The sequence below is a fragment of the Xenopus laevis genome, chromosome 2S (genome assembly GCF_017654675.1).
Source record: "Xenopus laevis strain J_2021 chromosome 2S, Xenopus_laevis_v10.1, whole genome shotgun sequence".
NCBI classification, from domain to species: domain Eukaryota; kingdom Metazoa; phylum Chordata; class Amphibia; order Anura; family Pipidae; genus Xenopus; species Xenopus laevis.
The window spans coordinates 128,599,605-128,618,006 of record NC_054374.1 but is presented as its reverse complement, the minus strand read 5'-3'; the positions used below and the strand labels follow the sequence as shown (position 1 = coordinate 128,618,006).

Here is an 18,402-nt window from a genome sequence, read left to right as displayed (position 1 = left end):
TTATCTGACCTTGATAAATAATCTCCATGATTAATCTCATTACTTTTCACATATTTATTAATTATATATATAATTTGTTTATATTTGTCTACATTTGTCGGTAGTTTTTTGGGATGCGTGCCTTATGGGTCGACCATTGAATCGGCTTATTTATCTCAGCCCTTATAATCATAACACAGGGTCCCTAGGCAATGCAGGAATGCAGAAGCGTGTTCAGTAAAAGTATACTAATAACAGAGCTCTTGAGTTGCTGTACAATAGCGAACATGCAGTATTAGTGACATAAATAGTGATGGGCGAATTTATTCGCCAGGTGCAAATTCACGGGGAATTCCCGCGATTTGCAGCTGACGAATAAATTTGCGAAACCACTGCAAAAATTTGCCACCATCAAAAAAAATGGACGCCGGCGAATTTTTGCGGCGGTTTCACAAATATATTCCCCGGCGCCGTTCTGTGAATGTGCATCAGTGAACCCCAACACTTGTGGAAGTTTCCATCTTTCCAAGAGGTGTCAGAATGCAGAGAATGTAGCCTGTATCCTGGGTCCAACCATACCCGTGTGTTTCTATGTAATTCCTAATGTGTCCTAAATTATTATAGAAAAAGCAGGTTGCCTCTGACAATAGACCCCTACATCTATAAGAAATATTTAAAAGAAAAACCCCAACAGGGCATGGTCTAAGCTAAGTGGTAGACCTACACATGTTCTCCTTCACCTTTACAGTTACAGGGTAATGTATTAAAAATCGCAACAGATGTGTTATATGTTTTTTTTGTGAATGTTGAGCACAGCTCGCGATGTAAAATCCTTTGCTGCAGAATATTACATCAATAAGCAAAGGTTAGTTAAAAATTTGGTTGCAAAATATACTTTGCGATTACGAAATTATATTACTTATACTGCGAATGTATAAAAGTGATTTGGCTGCAAAATTTGCAAGGAAGTTGTTGAGGTCTGTAATCGGTCAAAAAGGACGCAAACATGGTCGCTAACATTGTCTTTGCAAAGTTTTTTTGGCTAATATATTACATTCTCCAAATAGTATCATATAGAATGTCCTACTCCAAGCAACTTTTTAATTATTTGTGATCCTTTTCTTTAGCTTTCAGATGGAGGGTCACTGATCACAGCAGGCAAAAAACTACTGTTTACTGAAGATTGAAAATGTTATTGTTACTGTGACTTCCAGTTCAATTCCCCTATTCATGGTCCAGTCTTTATTTAAATCACTGCCTGGTTACTAAGATAAGTAAGACCCTGACAGCCAGATAGCTGCTGGGATAACTGGAGAGCTGCCAAACAAAAACCGAAATAATTTAAAACATAAAAAAATAAACAAATGAAGACCAATTGCAAATGATCAATATCTAGATCATACTGAATGTCACCTCCTCTCTGTCAGGCTGCATGTGGGATACTCATGTTGTAAAAAGAGGTTAAAGCTTGTAATTAAATTCAAAAATACAAAGAAACGGCATCTTAATCCACTGTACTGATTTACATATAAAGGCTTACCTCTACTAATGATACATTTTTCTACATACAAGTTAATCTTATATATTTCAATAATATATTTCAATATTTCAAAATTAATGAAAAATTAAGTAAAGGTAAAAAAATAAATAAAATGAACAGAAGTAAGAGCAAACAAGCAGGCTTATCATTTGGCAAAGCAATGTTGTGCAACACTACGGGGGTTATTTATCAAGCTCCGAATATCCGGACCTCTAATAATTCGTAAAAAAAACCTACGAATTTGTTGAAATTTATTAAAGTCCGATGGTCTAAAAACTCTGAATCGGAAACCCCGGCATCTAAAAGCTCTCGAGGTCCTGTATAAGTCAATGGGGAAGGTCCCAGGTCTGTACTGATATCCAATGATTTCGGGGTTTCATCGCAAAAAATATTGTTTTTGTGGAAAACTCGGAACAATTCAGAGTTTTTAGGGAAAACTCCGAAGTTTGCCTGACCCTATTTTTTCTGTTTTTTTTCTTAAGAAATAAGGTCCACTCGGAAATTCGGAGTTGCTTGAAGTTCGATATTAGAAATACTGAAATAAGTTCGAACCTTGATAAATAACCCCCCTACGTGTAGTTGTGAAAATATATAGTTGGAAATAAGTATAATAAGAAGTCTGTGGAACACTGGAGCAGCCTGGGTGCCATAGAAATAATTTGGGGGGCACATTCAGTTCACGAGCCTCCAGTTGTACAATCATAAGATAAACTATTTCAATTAGAGTGGAGTATAGGGCACCAGTTGGTTGCTATGGACCATTGCTCTGGTGCAATGTAGCAATGGGTTTTAGTAAACCAGCCTCTACATGAATGTAAAGTAGCACTAGCCTACTCCTCAGACAAATTATCATCAATACCATTTAATGTCATTTTCTCACCTCGCCATTGCAGACATGTGCGCACTTGTATGAAACTCGCCAGAGAGTAAATCAGCTTTCTGAGACTCGGGATGTGATTGGCCGATGTTTTGTTCTGAGTGAAGATTTAACCATAAGGGAAGACCTAGATGGAGGGGAATGGAAGTTCTGTGAGGGTCGAGCATTGGGACACGAGATGTTTGGATTCTGCCAGCAAGGAATATCTGCTGGATTCACCAATGACAATCATTATATCATGTTTGGGGCCCCAGGCACATACAACTGGAAGGGTAAGCGTTGGAGATACAGACTGTCCAAACGATAAAGACTTGCTTGTATGAAGACAAAGATAAATGTGGTAGAGGATCTCTTAAATAATTTCTCTCAGTATATGAGACATTTAGTTTAGATTAGTGAGAATCAGCCAATACACGTCCAGATGTTTCTGAACTACAACTAGATACGCGGATAGCCTTCAGAGGAGCTGGGAGTTGTTTCTCAGCAAAGCTGGGTACAAATGTCTACAGCACCAAAACCTTTATTATTAATTAATCCAACAGATGAAACAGTTTAAGGAAATGTTGGAAAACAGCACTAACGAATCTCTTTACACCTCTTTCCTGAGTTTACTATAGAGAAGAAATCCTTAACCTATGGGTCTTATGATGTTTAGATGGGGTCATGATATTCCTCCTGAATACTGTGAAATTTCCTACTACAGTTTTAAACAAGGTACATAGCCCAGTTAATTTATATCTCCAAAACTTGAGAAAAAGGAAATGACCAAGGCCTTTAGGTGGGAGTCTGGGAGACCCCAAATCAGCTTTTTGATGGCTTACAGGTTAATGTAATACAAAGAGCAAGTCTTGTCCAGGTCTAATAAGGCAAAAAAATCACCTAATCTACAGCTAACTTGCTCTAAACCCAATACTGCCTTGTTGATGAAGAACATTTTCCACTTTCCCAATTGACTTTTCTTTAATGACTTTTCTTACCCAATCCCCCTTCCTATAAATCTACAACTGACTGTTTATGGAATCCTGTATTTACAACTGGAACATAATATAAGATAGCATTTGCATTACATTTAACCTCAAGAACAGGGCTGATTATATTTTATATGTGACTTGAATAAATTCAATGTGGCACTGGTGCACCATGTGATTAGACATCAAGTGCATTGCAGTCTACAACGTAAGTCTATGCAACCATGTTTTTCTACCATATGTGAGATATTTTTTTTTGCACATATATATTATATGAGACATATAAAGACCAGAATTTGAGGTTTTGTTACAATATTTAACCATTCAAAAATGTTTCAGATGAGCAAAATACTAACTATATAGTAATATTTTTGCTGGTTCTGGTCAAATCCCCATTATATAAATTATTCATGGTTATTTTTTTTTTTAAACTCAGGTAGTTTATTGAAATCATAAAGAGACAAAAAAAATCATAGAAGTTCTTACATCAAAAGCACAGAGAAAACACATCGCTGTTCATCAAGTCAAGTATAGAATACACACATGTAGTATAAGGATAATGCACTATACATCAACATCTCTGCTAAGCACCACATAGGAGAGCAACATGAATCACAATGATACATGAATATTAGGGAACATGTAGCGAAAAGCATCACAGTCATATTAGCAACATATCTCTTAAACAGTTATTTACCCAACAAGCAAGCGATTATGTGGGAGAGGGAATACATCCAACCAAGGACCCCAAATTTTACTAAATTTAGTAGGGACCCCCCTTTTAATATAGACCAATTGTTCAATGTTGGATATATCCATCATGGTTTGCTTCCAACAGGCAAATGTAGGGGGAGCGATGTTTCTCCAATTCTGAATAATGAGTCTCTTGGCCAATAATAAAGCCTCCTGTAAGAAGAGCAGCTAGGGCTGACTAAGTTTAAGATCCTGTAAAATAGCCAGAATACACACTTTTGGTGACCTATCTATCTTTATGTGCATAACCATATCCAAAGTGTCTAAGATAGATCCCCAGTATGACACAATCTTATTACAACTCCACAACATATGTAAAAGAGACCCCTTTTATTCATGGTTATTTTAATTTTATTTATCTCCCATGAAATGTTTATATGATCTGTGCTTGGTGCTGTATTTCTGCAAATGAATATGTCTTTTAACTTGTATATGTGACTGTTTTTTCTCTTATCTCCACTGTGGTTGCCAGGGGAGCTCCGGGTGGAGCTATTTAATCAGAGTGCCCTGGCCCTGGGTACTTATGATGACGGCCCATATGAAGTTGCTGGAGAGAAAAGCCAGAAACCAGAAATGATACCTGTGCCACACCACAGTTATTTTGGTATGAGGTCATGGTCGGATGTTGCAGAGAGAGGAAAATGGAGAGAAATTCAGGGTGGGATTAGGGCAAATATAGGCACAAATTTGCTCCACACACCTATATTTTAACTGTTGCCAATGCCATTTAAAGCAGCAATTCCTGACCCCCACCATATGCAGGTGTGCCCAAAAGGTAGATCGGGATCTACCAGTAGACCTTTAGCTGATGATCTGCATATCTCAAGACACTGTCAACAAACAGCTTGTCTAAATCACCCTCCTATTTCATGCTTTTCATTTCGATATTTATTATGTTAAGGATAAATAGAAATAGTAGTTTGTTAAATATAGCAATATAAATTCTATCAAATCAATATAAGTAATATTTTCCATGGAACAGAATGCCACCAATGCTTTTATGGATGTAGATCATAATGGGGCAATTCTACAGAAGTATGCATTTTGAGTTGTTTGGAATATGACCGTGGCATTAAAAATACTAAATTATTTCCATATAACTCATACAGTATTACACATTCTACAGTTTGAGCCAGGATCCTGCAGGCATTAGGAAACTGACCAGCTATTATTGAGAGATACAGGTAATGCACTTCATTAAGTCCCAGGCAAGCCAATATACAGTGGGACCTGCAGGTATTAACAGTAGTATAGGACATTTAGAGGTTAATACAGTGGATTAGGCCTCAGGGGTGTAAATCTTATTTAACAAAAAAAGCACCATGCAAAGAATCTTTAGTCCTGGGCTAGAAAATGCTTCCTATTATGAAGAGTTTAACTTCACATTAGGCAGGAAATGTTGTGAATAATCATGTACACAACATTTGTTCTGCATTTCTAGCCTCATAGTGAAGCACAGACCTCTAGTGGATATAAATAGGCAATGCTGTGTCTCCTGATGCCCTAGGATATGCATATTATTCCACATTAATTTCAGTATTCAGAAAATGAATATTCTCTTAATCTACAGTCTAATGCTTTATTGCCTGTTAAAGTTATGTTACCTTCAATAAATTAATTTATGCACTATTTTAGGACCTTTAAAGGACAGTATACCCCATTGTTCAGCACGGGTTCAATGAACGGGGCTTGTGCCAAACATACTTTTTGCCTATTGTTTTAATCACAACAATCTATGGTTTGTGTTGTTTCTTCAGCTTTGCCCCAGTGAACAAAGTGCACAAGAGACGCGTGATCCCAAAATAATTGTCAATCCGAACTGTAAGCCATTTCCTGGGGGCATTTTGTAATATGAATAGTTTATTCGCAGCTACCGATTGCAACTCAAAAAAAATCAATGCACAGTCTTGTCTGGATTTTCTGCAGATTTAATACATTTTCAAACAATGATTTAAAAAAAAAATTTGCTTCTGTCTTGGGACAAGCACATAGGTTTTTAATGCCCATAAGTACTGCACTTGGGACATTTTTTGCCTTGCATTTATTATATTTCATCAGGGTATGGCTGCTTTAAATTGTATTTTTGACCATGCACAGTTTGGGACTAAAAGCCTGAGATTATTTGGCCAAGTGGTGACTATGCCATTCTAGTCTTCTCTCCCATTATTCCTCTTTCTTGGAGCTTCCAATGCCATGACAATATCTTCTGCACTTTCTAACTTGCTGTCTCCTTTCTTTTCTCTTTTCCCTTCCTCACTTCCTCCACACCTTGGGGGGCATTCACATTCATGGCACAGGACTCTTGTTTGTCACAAACATTGATAGTTCAGATCCGGATCAGTTGGTGTATAAAACTATGGAGCCCAGGGAGAAGGGAACCAGACTGGGTCATGACGTAGCTCTGAATAGCTATTTAGGTTTGTAACTTGCATATAATGTGTGGGGGCCTGGGTTCAGCTCCCACCTCCTGCGTGCTACCCTCATCCATCTGCTATGTCTTTTGTCCCTTGATGGTAGACTTTATGTCATATGCTTTTGTATTGAATGTCACATGCAACGCCACTGCTGAGAATCCACTTCACAAAGTATCTGTCTGCTGGTCAGATGCTACTTGATAAATTGTTAAACATTCTCAATATGTTTAAAGGCCAATTTAAAGCACCATATTGATGTAAATTGTTTGAAAATTGCCACCAGGTAGTAAAATAACATAACCATGAGTACAGTCCCTTAAAGCTCAATTGTGTGTGTTACACAGCTTTGCTAAGTCCACATTTCCATTATTGTCAATTATGAACAAATCTCAATTTGCCTGGTTGCTTATATATGTTTTGTAATCCTCAGAGGAGCAAAAGTTTGGCCTTTACTATATGTTTGACTTATTGTTGATGGTTTTTGCTTGTACTGCAAATGACATCAGTGTCTTTCCTGATTTTCATCAGCTTAACCGCTTTGCATCTTCTAAGCCTGCTTCATATGCCCTGCTGCCCATTTCCTTATGCCTGATTCAGCTTAGGTCAGAACATCTGGGATGAAGACAGTAAAGGTCACAAGATCTCATGTAAGAACCAGATACCAACATATACTTAGTTCTTGGCAATGGAATGCTCACTTGCCACTTACCCATGCTGCCCCTAATTTGGCTCTGCTTCCCCTACCTTGTTTAATATATCTACTACAATAATGACAATTGCTTTCCATGATAGGATATTCTAGAACCCAGTTGCTCTTCTATTGGGAAGCATGTAAATGCAGGATCTGCATTTCAATATACTGTTTCTAAGGACTAATCCCATTCCCTTACCCTTCTCCCCCATACATTTACTGCTTTGCTTCTATGGTATCTCTGCAGTATATTCCTTGCCCTGCTCGTGGCTGTGCTAAAACCAAGTTTAAAATCATCCATTTTTACAGATTTATTTTAGTTAGTGGGTAATACTTGCGATTCTATTCACTTTCTATAATGATGTGATACATACAGGGAAACACTTCCTTATTTATAAATTGTGTTTATCTTCTATTTAGAGAAAATAAGTAAAACCTACTTTTCCTGTATCCATTTCAATTTATTAGTGGCAACTGGCATATCATTTTGAATTAACATTAATTTATATGCCAGCTGATAAGCATTAGGTGGGCCGTAGCTATAGTGTCTGTGTTCAAACAGTGCGGAAGCTTCAGCACTTATTCTTAAAGGGGTGGTTCACCTTCAGGTTAACTTTTAGGATGTTATGGAATGGCCAATACTAAGCAACTTTTCAACTGGTCTTCGATATTTATTTGTTATAGTTTTTGAATTATTTATCTTCTTGTTCTGACTCTTTCCAGCTTTCAAATTGGGGTCACTAACCCCATCTAACATTATTGTAGATTGTATAACAGGAAGAGCATGGCCTAATTATTACATCATCTTTTTTATGACCACTAGATCTTGATATAGGCTCTGTCGAGATTAAAAAAGATAAATATGCATATTTCCAGTCATAGGTATAAAGAAGCAAAGAAAGAAAAATGTTGGGTGTTGCAGATTTGGCCACAGTTTTCCAATTCTGCTGCATGTTGTGCAGATATTCCTGCTCATGCCTCAAGCGAGTGTATATATGTGAGCAAAATGAGATACAGCTGCAAAGCAAAGTAAGAGAATTGCATAAAGGTAGCAAAAGTCTAGTAAACTTGCTTAGAATCTGACTTTGGTGAAAAAACTACATGAGATTATATTATCTCATAAATAGGAATAGTTTGGATTGTAGGCCACAATGCCTTTATAATATGTATGAGCCATAAATGACCTGTAAAATATAGCCTCATAGACAGTACTTAATGATGTCATTAGTCATAAATGGTGCTTAGTGATGTCACTTGTGTCACATGACTTAATGGCATTTGTGTTAAGCTTACGGCTCTGTCTCTTTATATGATTATGGGTCTCCTTAGTCACTTCATAATATACTTATAATACACAAAAGCTATGAATATCTTGTAAATTATATCCTTATAAATGGTGAGTTCTGATGTCATCAGTTATAAACGGTGAGTTCTGATGTCATTTCTGTCACATGACTCACTGAAATTAGTGTATTATAATAAATAATGTACCCCCTCTTGTAAAATAGGAGGATATTAGAAGTTACCTCGGAGTTCCATGACCTTCGGCCTCGTGTTTTTATATGGTCATGAAACTCCTCGGTAACGTATAATATTCTTACATTTTACTAGAGGGGGTACTTTATTGTCTATATAATACACAAGAGCCACTATTTTTTAAGAAATTAATTATTTATCAATTCTATTTAATAATGTTCAATATCAATATTAAACAGTGTCCAAGCCTTCAGGATTCTTTATCCCAGGCTGGGCGATAAAACAACAACTTTGGGATCTATGGTCTTTTTCCCAATTAGTCTTATTTCCAGTGGTTTTGGGCCATAAAATAAGTGAATTCTAGATTTCAATTTTAAATGGATGGCATATGTTCTAAACTGATTTAATGTTTAACCCTGTAGTCAATATCCTTTGTCTGCTGGTGTCATGGAACCATGAGCCAATGGGCTTGAATGTGATTGGCACCTCTAACCCCTCATTCCATTCACTCACTCACCCCTCCATGTTGCTGTTCCAGTGAACCTGATTGCTGCTTCACCTGCTTCAAACACAAGAGGCTGGGAAATGAGGGGGAGCTGATCCATGTCCAGAATAATTAGAGATGATGGGCTGGCCCTAGTAGGACAGTGTGCCATTGCAATGCCTAAATTTCTGTTCCACATTTTATTCGTAAATTTACCCCTCTGGCCACATTAGTCAGTATAAATGGATAATTCCTATTGTCTGTATAGGTGATGCTGTGTTTATATCCTGACAATGTTTGCTTAAGGCAGTGATCATCAACCAGTAGCTCATGAGCTCTCCAACCCCTTAGATTTTGCTCCCAGTGGCCTCAAAGCAGATGCTTATTTTTGAATTCCAGGCTGCATAAAAACCAGGTGCACTGCTCAACAGAACTTCAATTTAGGTTTACAATCCACATAGGGGCTACTAAATGGCCAATCAAAGCACTTATTTGGCACCTTAGGAACATTTTTCATGCTAGTGTTGCTCCCCAACTCCTTTTACTTCTGAATGTTGCTCACGGGGTTCAAAAGGTTGGGGAACGCCATAGGTAAATTAACAACTGAAACTCTGACTAGGCAGTGTTTTTCCAGTTAATTAGGGATACACTAGAGATGGGTAAACTGACTTGGGACAAGATCTGATCTGATCTTTTGCCAAAAATTAAGAAAATTAAAAAAAATAGAATAATTCCAAATAGCCCCAAACTTACTACTGCTTTCAAGATAACTTTGTACAGCTAACGTTGGAAGAGAACCAGTACTAATCTATTAAAACAGGCAACAATATTGTTCTTAGCTCAAGAATGTCTACTGTTTATCTCTGACATTATTCTGCAAGCTATTTGCTATCCTTTCTGCATTCTCTTCTTGCTAACATCTCATTTGTACTTTGCTCTTTCTATTGTTTTAGTACAGTCTCCACTGCCACAGAAATAACTCTTGTGATTATTACCCTACGTTCTCTAGGTTTCTCAGTCGATTCAGGGTGGGGGGTAACTGGGCGGAACAGACTGAGCTTTGTAAGCGGGGCACCCCGGGCAAATCATACAGGTGCTGTGGTTATTCTTCGGCGAGACAATGGAAGCCAGCTCATCCCAGAATTGACTTTATGGGGAGAGACACTGGCATCATCATTTGGCTATTCTGTTGCTATTGAGGATCTCAACAATGATGGGTAAGTGTTGTTTATACTTCTGTTATTGTAAAGAAATGTAAAAAAAAAAACTCAGCGTTGTACCAAATATATAGTTATTAAATTGGTGAATGCAAAAGCAATTACAAACTGAATCTGAACCCTATACATTTTATCAGCCAGAGACGATCAACATGATATGAATATTTTAAACATAGATTTTGGTGTCAAGAATCAGGAGCTCAGGGTATACAGTGCCCTCTGAGAAATGTTACAGGTATGGGATCCGTTATCCGGAAATCGTTTATCCACATAGTTCCGAATTATAGACAGGCCCTCTCCTGTAGACTCCATTGCATTGAAATAATCCAAATTTTAAATTATTTAGATTAATAAAACAGTACCTTGTACTTGATCCAAACTAAGATATAATTAATCCTTATTGGAAGCAAAACCAGCTCATTGAGTTTATTTAATGTTTACATGATTTTCTAGTAGACATAAGGTATGAGATCCAAATTACAGAAACCCCAGGTCCCAAGAATTCTGGATAACAGGTCCCATACATGTACTTGGTACAACCCTTAGACAAGCATACTTCTTTCATTATTATTTAATATCTTTTATCCAGTGTAATTCTGTTTAAAGGGATACTGTCATGGGAAAAAAAATTTTTTCAAAATGAATCAGTTAATAGTCCTGCTCCAGCAGAATTCTGCACTGAAATCCATTTCTCAAAAGAGCAAACAGATTTTTTTATATTCAGTTTTGAAATCTGACATGGGGCTAGACATATTGTCAATTTCCCAGCTGTCCCAAGTCATGTGACTTGTGCTCTGATAAACTTCAATCACTCTTTACTGCTGTACTGCAAGTTAGAGTGATATTACCCCCTCCCTTTTTCCTCCCAGCAGCCAAACAAAAGAACAATGGGAAGGTAACCAGATAGCAGCTCCCTACCACAAGATAACAGCTCCCTGGTAGATCTAAGAACAACACTCAATAGTAAAAACCCATGTCTCACTGAGACACATTCAGTTACATTGAGAAGGAAAAACAGCAGCCTGCCAGAAAGCATGTCTCTCCTAAAGTGCAGGCACAAGTCACATGACCAGGGGCAGCTGGGAAATTGACAAAATGTCTAGCCCCATGTCAGATTTCAAAATGGAATATAAAAAAATCTGTTTGCTCTTTTGAGAAATGGATTTCAGTGCAGAATTCTGCTGGAGCAGCACTATTAACTGATTCATTTTGAATTTTTTTTTTCCCATGACAGTATCCCTTTAATATCTGTCATTCAGGGTAAACTCACAGACTGATATTGAATAATCCAGTTAACTATAACTGTAAGAAGGATATGTATAAAGGGAAGATTTTCAGTCTATCATTTCCTCCATGTGACACATATACTTTCAATCCCTAAAAGCCCGCATTAATTGGCATGACATTTTTCTATGGTTCTGATTCATCATTTTGATTCCCTCTTTCATTAGGTGGATGGATTTGCTTGTGGGCTCCCCTAATTTCTTTTCACGGAAAGAGGAGTTTGGTGGTGCTGTTTACGTGTATATGAATCAGGCTGGAAAACTGGATAAATCACCCCCCCTCAGACTCAATGGCTCTGATGGTTCTATGTTTGGAATCGCAATTGGCAGTTTGGGAGACATTAACCAGGATGGTTTCAAAGGTCTGTTTTCATGCAAACGTAAAACATGTGCCTTTTTTTAATACATATTTGATTATGACTTGTTGAACCTTGTATTCAGAGCTATGGAGTAGGCATGCCTTCATGAAGATATTATAAGATCGGCTAGATTCAATTCTAGACCAGTGGTCTTGGACTATTTTCAGATTACCTCTCTTTGAAGCCCTACATTTGGCTAGACTTCCCAGTTATATATAAACATCAAGTTATTAAATTTTGTATTCTAGTTCCGAGAATATCAGCAAATATATGTTTACCCCCCCATCATAATAAAAATAAACGAGAGAAATGCTATAAGTGTTCAGATATGTCAGTAGATATTTATTTATATTATGTCCATTCAAGTTCAGTGAATTCTGATTTCGATTTTTCACAGATATTGCCATTGGAGCTCCTTATGATGGAAATGGGAAAGTTTATATTTATCATGGCAGCCCCAAAGGATTAGTTACCAAACCGGCACAGGTTTGTTGCTTGAGATGTGGCATTTAGATTGTAAAAGTAACCATTATAATGTTCAAATATTATTTGTTTACTTACTCAAAATATATTAAATATTGTCTATGGAGGGAGTGGAGTGTTTGAGGGAGGGATGCAAAAATTCCAAAAAAATAAATGAATAAATTAGAGATGCATCCAGTCTAGGTGTGTGCTTTAGCATGCCAAGTCATTGGTTTTTTTATCAAGCCTTAGGGGGTTATTTACTAAACTCCGAAACCTAAAATCACTAAAGCTTTGTGATAAAATCGGATGAATTTTCACGATTCGAAAATTATTAAACCCGAGGATGGAAAAGTCAAAATCAGAAAATCCAGCATCTCAGACCTGTCAAGGTTGCATATAAGTCAATGGGAGACGTCCCAATGATTTTTTGATGTGCGCTGGTTTTGGGGAAAAAATCTGAGTTTTCGGGTGAAAAATCCACAAAAATCATGAAAATCAGATGAAAAATCTGAAAAAATTGTGAAAATCATATTTTTCCCGCAATGCAAATTTTTGGAAAAAATGTAATAATAAATAAGCGTAAAAAACCAGAGCGGGCTTGTTCGGAGTTTGTAGCAGAAAATATTGAGATAAATTCAGACTTTGATAAATAACCCCCCATATGTCCCATAAACAATACTAGTGTTTGCTCCAGGCCCATATTTTTATAAATAGTTAGTAGAATCACCACACTCTGTGACTGTTTAGCTGTAGTTCTTAACTGACTTGCTCCTCACTACATGCTCACTTTTACTGTTTTACTCTGCTTCATCCCATGTAATATTTCACTTTTCAATAAAACTTCACAATTGCCTTTTTTATTCTATGTTTTCTGTATTGGTTTGTTTTTCTCAATGCCTCTAGATTCTGGATGGTATAAGTGTTGGAATAAAGACTTTTGGATACTCTCTGTCTGGGGGATTAGACGTTGATGGAAACTCCTATCCTGATCTGTTGGTGGGATCTCTTTCTGACTCAGTGGTGCTATTTAGGTAAGTGCTTTACTTTTAATTCTTATACACTTGAGTGGAGCGGTGATGAAATAGTTACTTACTTTATATGGAGTACAGGGAATTACTAATGTAATATTTTGGTCTGCTTCCTGTTTCATATCTTTTCTGTATAATTCACAGGTCACGCACTGTCATCCATGTCCTGAAGGATGTCATTATCACTCCACAAAATATTGACTTAGAGAATGAAAACTGCAAGCACGGCACTGGAGTCTGGTGAGCACTGGTTTATGTTGTTACTACAGCTACTGTGCTTTTTTCTGGTTGTACGTCTTGTAAATACATTTTTGGCTCTTTCCCATTATGGTCCAAAAGTGGAAAGGTGACTGTTTAGTATTTGGTAATCACTGAATATAGAGCTTCCTTTTTATGTCTAGCCTTTTCTTTCTTCATTTTTCTATCATACAAGGGAATCTGTATATAATTTTCATTCTGAATATTTAGGGGCAGATTTACTAAAGGGGGCGAAGGGACAAACACTGGCGACAATTCGCCAGCATTACCGCCCGCAGGGACATTGGCAATTTACCAATTTGCTAGTGAAAGAGATAGACGCTAGCGCTCATTCGCACTCTATCACCAGGCTACAATTCGCTCTGGCGAATGGACGTTATTCCTCAAATTCACTAAAATGAGGATTTTTCTAAATGTTACCTCTTTTGCAAGACTTGCCTTCGCTAGTTCAGACCAGGCGAAGTGCACTGGAGTGCATCGATCTTCCTCATTCTTTTGTTACTTACATCATATTCTGAGTGGAAAAAGCATCAAGTTCAAAAAACGCGGGCATCTTTTCCTTTTTTCAGAGTGATAGTCTGCAAAAGTCCTAAAAGTTTTATTTTGGGTAACAAGTTTCCTGCATACATTTTCTAACATATTAAATATTAACCATACAGTGGGCTCATGTGTAGGGCATTATAACAGCTCTATTGTCTTTATTAAGCTTCCCTGGACATGTGTAATTAACAGTAGAAATGTAATGAGTTTGCAACATATATCATAAAGATGTCCACCCAACTTTAAATTTCCCGCCGTATGCAAATGAACCTCAGCGCAAGACCTCTAGAGAAGTTGCGCTAGGCAGAAATGAACGCTAGTGCATCTTCGCCTTGAATTGCTCGCATTGCGGAAATAACGCTAACAAAAAGTAGCCAGCGTTCGGCACCCAAGACGAAACTCTGCATTTTAGTGAATTAGCGTTGTCTGAGCGAATTTTCGCCTGGCGAAGTGTAGTGATGTGTGCGAAGCGGTTGCTGGCGACTTTTCGCCGGTTAGTGAATCTGCCCCATAATCTGTTTTTACATAGAAGTAGCATTAACCCTAAACTTTATAATGAAAAGAGCTGACTGGTCAAACCATCTTCTATAGTTTTTATTGATGATTATGCCGTGACTGTATGCCCCTAAATTACAGATTTAGAAATAACCGTCACCTTTATACTATTGAAGTTCAGTGTCGGACTGGCCCACCGGGATACCAGGAAAAGTCCCAATGGGCCCAGGTGTCAGTGGTCCTTCATGCTGCTAAACAGTAGGCCTATTTCATGGCCATTACCTAGTTCTATGAGAACAAAGAGGCTAAATAGATGGAATAATAGATTATAGTATGTAAAGAAAAGAGACTAGGAGAATAGAGGTTGAGTGAGGAGAGGAAGAATAATAGTACTAAGAGTGGGCCCCTGGTCTAAGATTAATTGGTGGGCCCCTGGTCAAAAATATTTGGGTGGGCCCCTGGTGTCCCAGTCCGACACTGTTGAAGTTTATTATGCAGGGTGCCTACAGTCACATAGCTGTATGTGTTTTATGGCCAGATATTAGTTTCTGTCAGCCCTGATAGGATGTTTGAAGGGCTCCTATTAAGCAATCTTGGGTTAACCCCATAGACTTTATTTCAGATGTTTAAAACTCACTTTGTTCTTTGTTTTTGTTCTTCTGTAGTGTGGAACTAAGAGCGTGTTTCAGTTACAGTGCTGTCCCTGCAAATTATAATCCTCAAATCAGTAAGTACAGTTTTCTATAAAACACATTCACAATCATATTATTTCACATGGAAAATGGGCACAGATTGAAAGAGATTATGTTTTTTGAATTCACTTCCACTTCAGAAAGGGATTGCTAAAAGTCAACAAAGAATATGACAACCATGTGACTGACAATGTAAAAGAAACAATTCCAAAAATTGGAGATTTATTAAGATTAAATGATTTGCTAAACTGATAACCACTTTCTAAAACACTTATTAACTGAAAAAAAAACCTGCAATTTATTTCTAGCTATAAAATGATCGTGGAATCTTGTTGTCATTACTTTACATACCATTTCCTATCCAATTATATTTTGTCTTTGCAGCTCTTAAATGTGTCTTTGAGGCTGAAGCAGACAGGAGACTTCAAGGAAAGTCAAGCCGAGTGATTTTCCTAAAGCGCCACTCCAGTGACTTAGAATACCAACATACTAGCACTGTGGAGCTGCACAAGCAATCTACTAGCTGTACTACTGCCACATTCCAGCTACAGGTGACTGGCACTTGTTCTGTTCATCCACACAGTATAATTCCCTAGCTCATGTAATCCTAAGGAGCAGAAAAGACAGACCCCAGCAAAAGAGACCACGTTATTGCAATAGACGAAACACTGATCTGTTCAACTGGGATTCAAAAGGAAGTGGGGCTAATTGGTACTCTCGAATACCAGTTGATTGCATACATGCGCCTTACTTTGGCCAAAGGGAAAGATAATGTTGATTGGATGTGAGTGGTCCATGGGGCATCCCCTGTCATGCCCCTAGCTTGAGGAGACACGAGGAAGCCCTGTATTTTCTGCATATGGCACCCTTGCACCTAATAGTGCTACACTTTCTGCCATATACCTAAGAAGTCTATAGAGGCACATTGCTACATGCTATTGTTGCTTATCTAGAAGGAGGTGGCACCCGATATTGACATCTGCCATCTACCAATTAGTTAAATGTGAAATGCCTGGAACCACTCCTGGAATCATCACCTCTTCATTTAATGGGGGCATGTAAGCAACTGGCTTGAGAATTATGGTGTATCAGTGCTTTAAAGAAAGGGGCACATTTACTATCGGTCGAATATCGAGGGTTAATTAACCCTCGATATTCGACCATCGAATTTAAATCCTTTGACTTCGAAGTCAAAGGATTTACCGCAATTCGTTCGATCAAACGATCGAAGGAAAAATCATTCGATCGAACAATTAAATCCTTCGAATCGAACGATTCGAAGGATTTTAATCCATTGATCGAACGATTTTCCTTCGATCAGAATTTGCTAGGAAAGCCTATGGGGAACTTCCCCATAGGCTAATATTGGTGCTCGGTAGGTTTTAGGTGGCGAAGTAGGTGGTTGTAGTTTTTTTGAAATAAACAGTATTTCGACTAACGAATGGTCGAATAGTGGAAAGATTTTTAGTTTGATTCGAAGTCGAAGGTCGAAGTAGCCAATTCGATGGTTGAAGTAGCCAAAAAAATACTTCGAAATTCGAAGTATTTTTCATTCTAATCCTTCACTCGAGCTAAGTAAATGTGCCCCTAAATGTCATCATGGGGCAACTTTCCAATTTATTAGGCAGGTCATTGTACCTCACCAAGTCACTGAGAACTAATCAGACTGTCACATGGGAGAACTAAACTCCTTGCAAATGGACACTCAGTTCTTTAGTGCTCTGCAAATAGTGTTCTGCTCACCCTGGCTTGGGACTCCACAGGCAAGTGTCTCCTGTCATCATTTTATTAGACTAAATGCATGTTTTTAAGGATTCTTATAATTTCTATAGCGATCAACACTTCAGTGACATTTATAGTGTATATTACATAGTGATATTGATGAAGGGTATGATAGGGATAATCATTTAATTGCAGGAACCACACACAACACAAATAGCTATGGTACAGACGCATTCCTCTGGAAGAATGAAATGATCATGTTAGTATTTTCATAATTAGTAGCCTTGGCGTTTTTACTTATACTGAGCCTTCCGTTCCTGCCTTCTCAGCCTATTGGTACCCTAGCCCTTCTTCAATCTCATTAGCAGAATGAAGCATCTTCTGAAATAAATACTTTGGATATGATTCCATTGCTGTGAAATAATTTTATGTGCCCAGTTATCTTAGGTTCACATTCCTCTGTAAGACTGCTTTTTATTTGCAGGAGTACTGTTATATTAGTGTGATGGAGCAGAAACATATATTGATATCTGGAATATGTCAGCGCTATACCACATGGAATATGTCAGCGCTATATCTCTTAAGTATAATAATAATAATGGGGAACCTGAATATTTGGTAGCAAGGCACTATGTGTGCCCAACTGATGGAGTGTTAATGCAGTTAGGTGTAGGTGGAAAGTTAGGCTTGAAAATTAGGTAATTGATTTTAGTGAAGGGATTTCATATTTGTCTTGGAATAAGGTTGGATCTCAGTGGTGAGTCAAATCATTTCTGTTTAGCCAAAGTCTTGAGACTTTAAAGATCTGGATAATTATTGTTCCACCTTTAAGTACAGTATATCTAAGCAGCTCTAGACTAAAGAACAACCTTAACTATTCATTTTAGGAGGGTATCAAAGACAAGCTTCGGTCCATTCCAGTGACACTGACGTACAACATACATAACGCAAATCTCAGGGGCCGGCCATCTGTGGACCTATTACCCCCTCTCATGCCTGTTCTGAGTGATGTAGAAAGAAATGTCTATACCACAGAGGTAAGAGAAATTATGTATTTTTTTTTTCTGAAGGAGTCTGGGGGACACAGGGACCCTGGGGTATAGCATCCACCAGCAGGAGACATGACCCTAGAGATGAGGAAGAGACTCCTCCTCCCTGCTG

The 18,402-nt window shown here is 37.8% G+C and overlaps 1 protein-coding gene across 5 annotated transcripts in view; it reads left to right on the top strand.

Annotated features, from left to right (window-relative positions):
* itga7.S (integrin subunit alpha 7 S homeolog) overlaps window positions 1-18,402 on the top strand; it is a 66,752-nt gene that overhangs the window by 27,880 nt on the left and 20,470 nt on the right. For 4 of the 5 annotated variants that reach the window (XM_041584373.1, XM_041584376.1, XM_041584374.1 and 1 more), the window contains 10 exons: window positions 2,413-2,668; window positions 4,590-4,721; window positions 10,192-10,399; window positions 11,851-12,044; window positions 12,439-12,527; window positions 13,410-13,537; window positions 13,679-13,774; window positions 15,493-15,554; window positions 15,904-16,070; window positions 18,129-18,278. In XM_041584373.1, the coding sequence (XP_041440307.1) occupies window positions 2,413-2,668; window positions 4,590-4,721; window positions 10,192-10,399; window positions 11,851-12,044; window positions 12,439-12,527; window positions 13,410-13,537; window positions 13,679-13,774; window positions 15,493-15,554; window positions 15,904-16,070; window positions 18,129-18,278 (1,482 nt within the window). Of the gene's footprint in view, window positions 1-2,412; window positions 2,669-4,589; window positions 4,722-6,414; window positions 6,535-10,191; window positions 10,400-11,850; window positions 12,045-12,438; window positions 12,528-13,409; window positions 13,538-13,678; window positions 13,775-15,492; window positions 15,555-15,903; window positions 16,071-18,128; window positions 18,279-18,402 lie in introns of all 5 variants that reach the window. The other variant, XM_041584375.1, reaches the window with a different exon arrangement.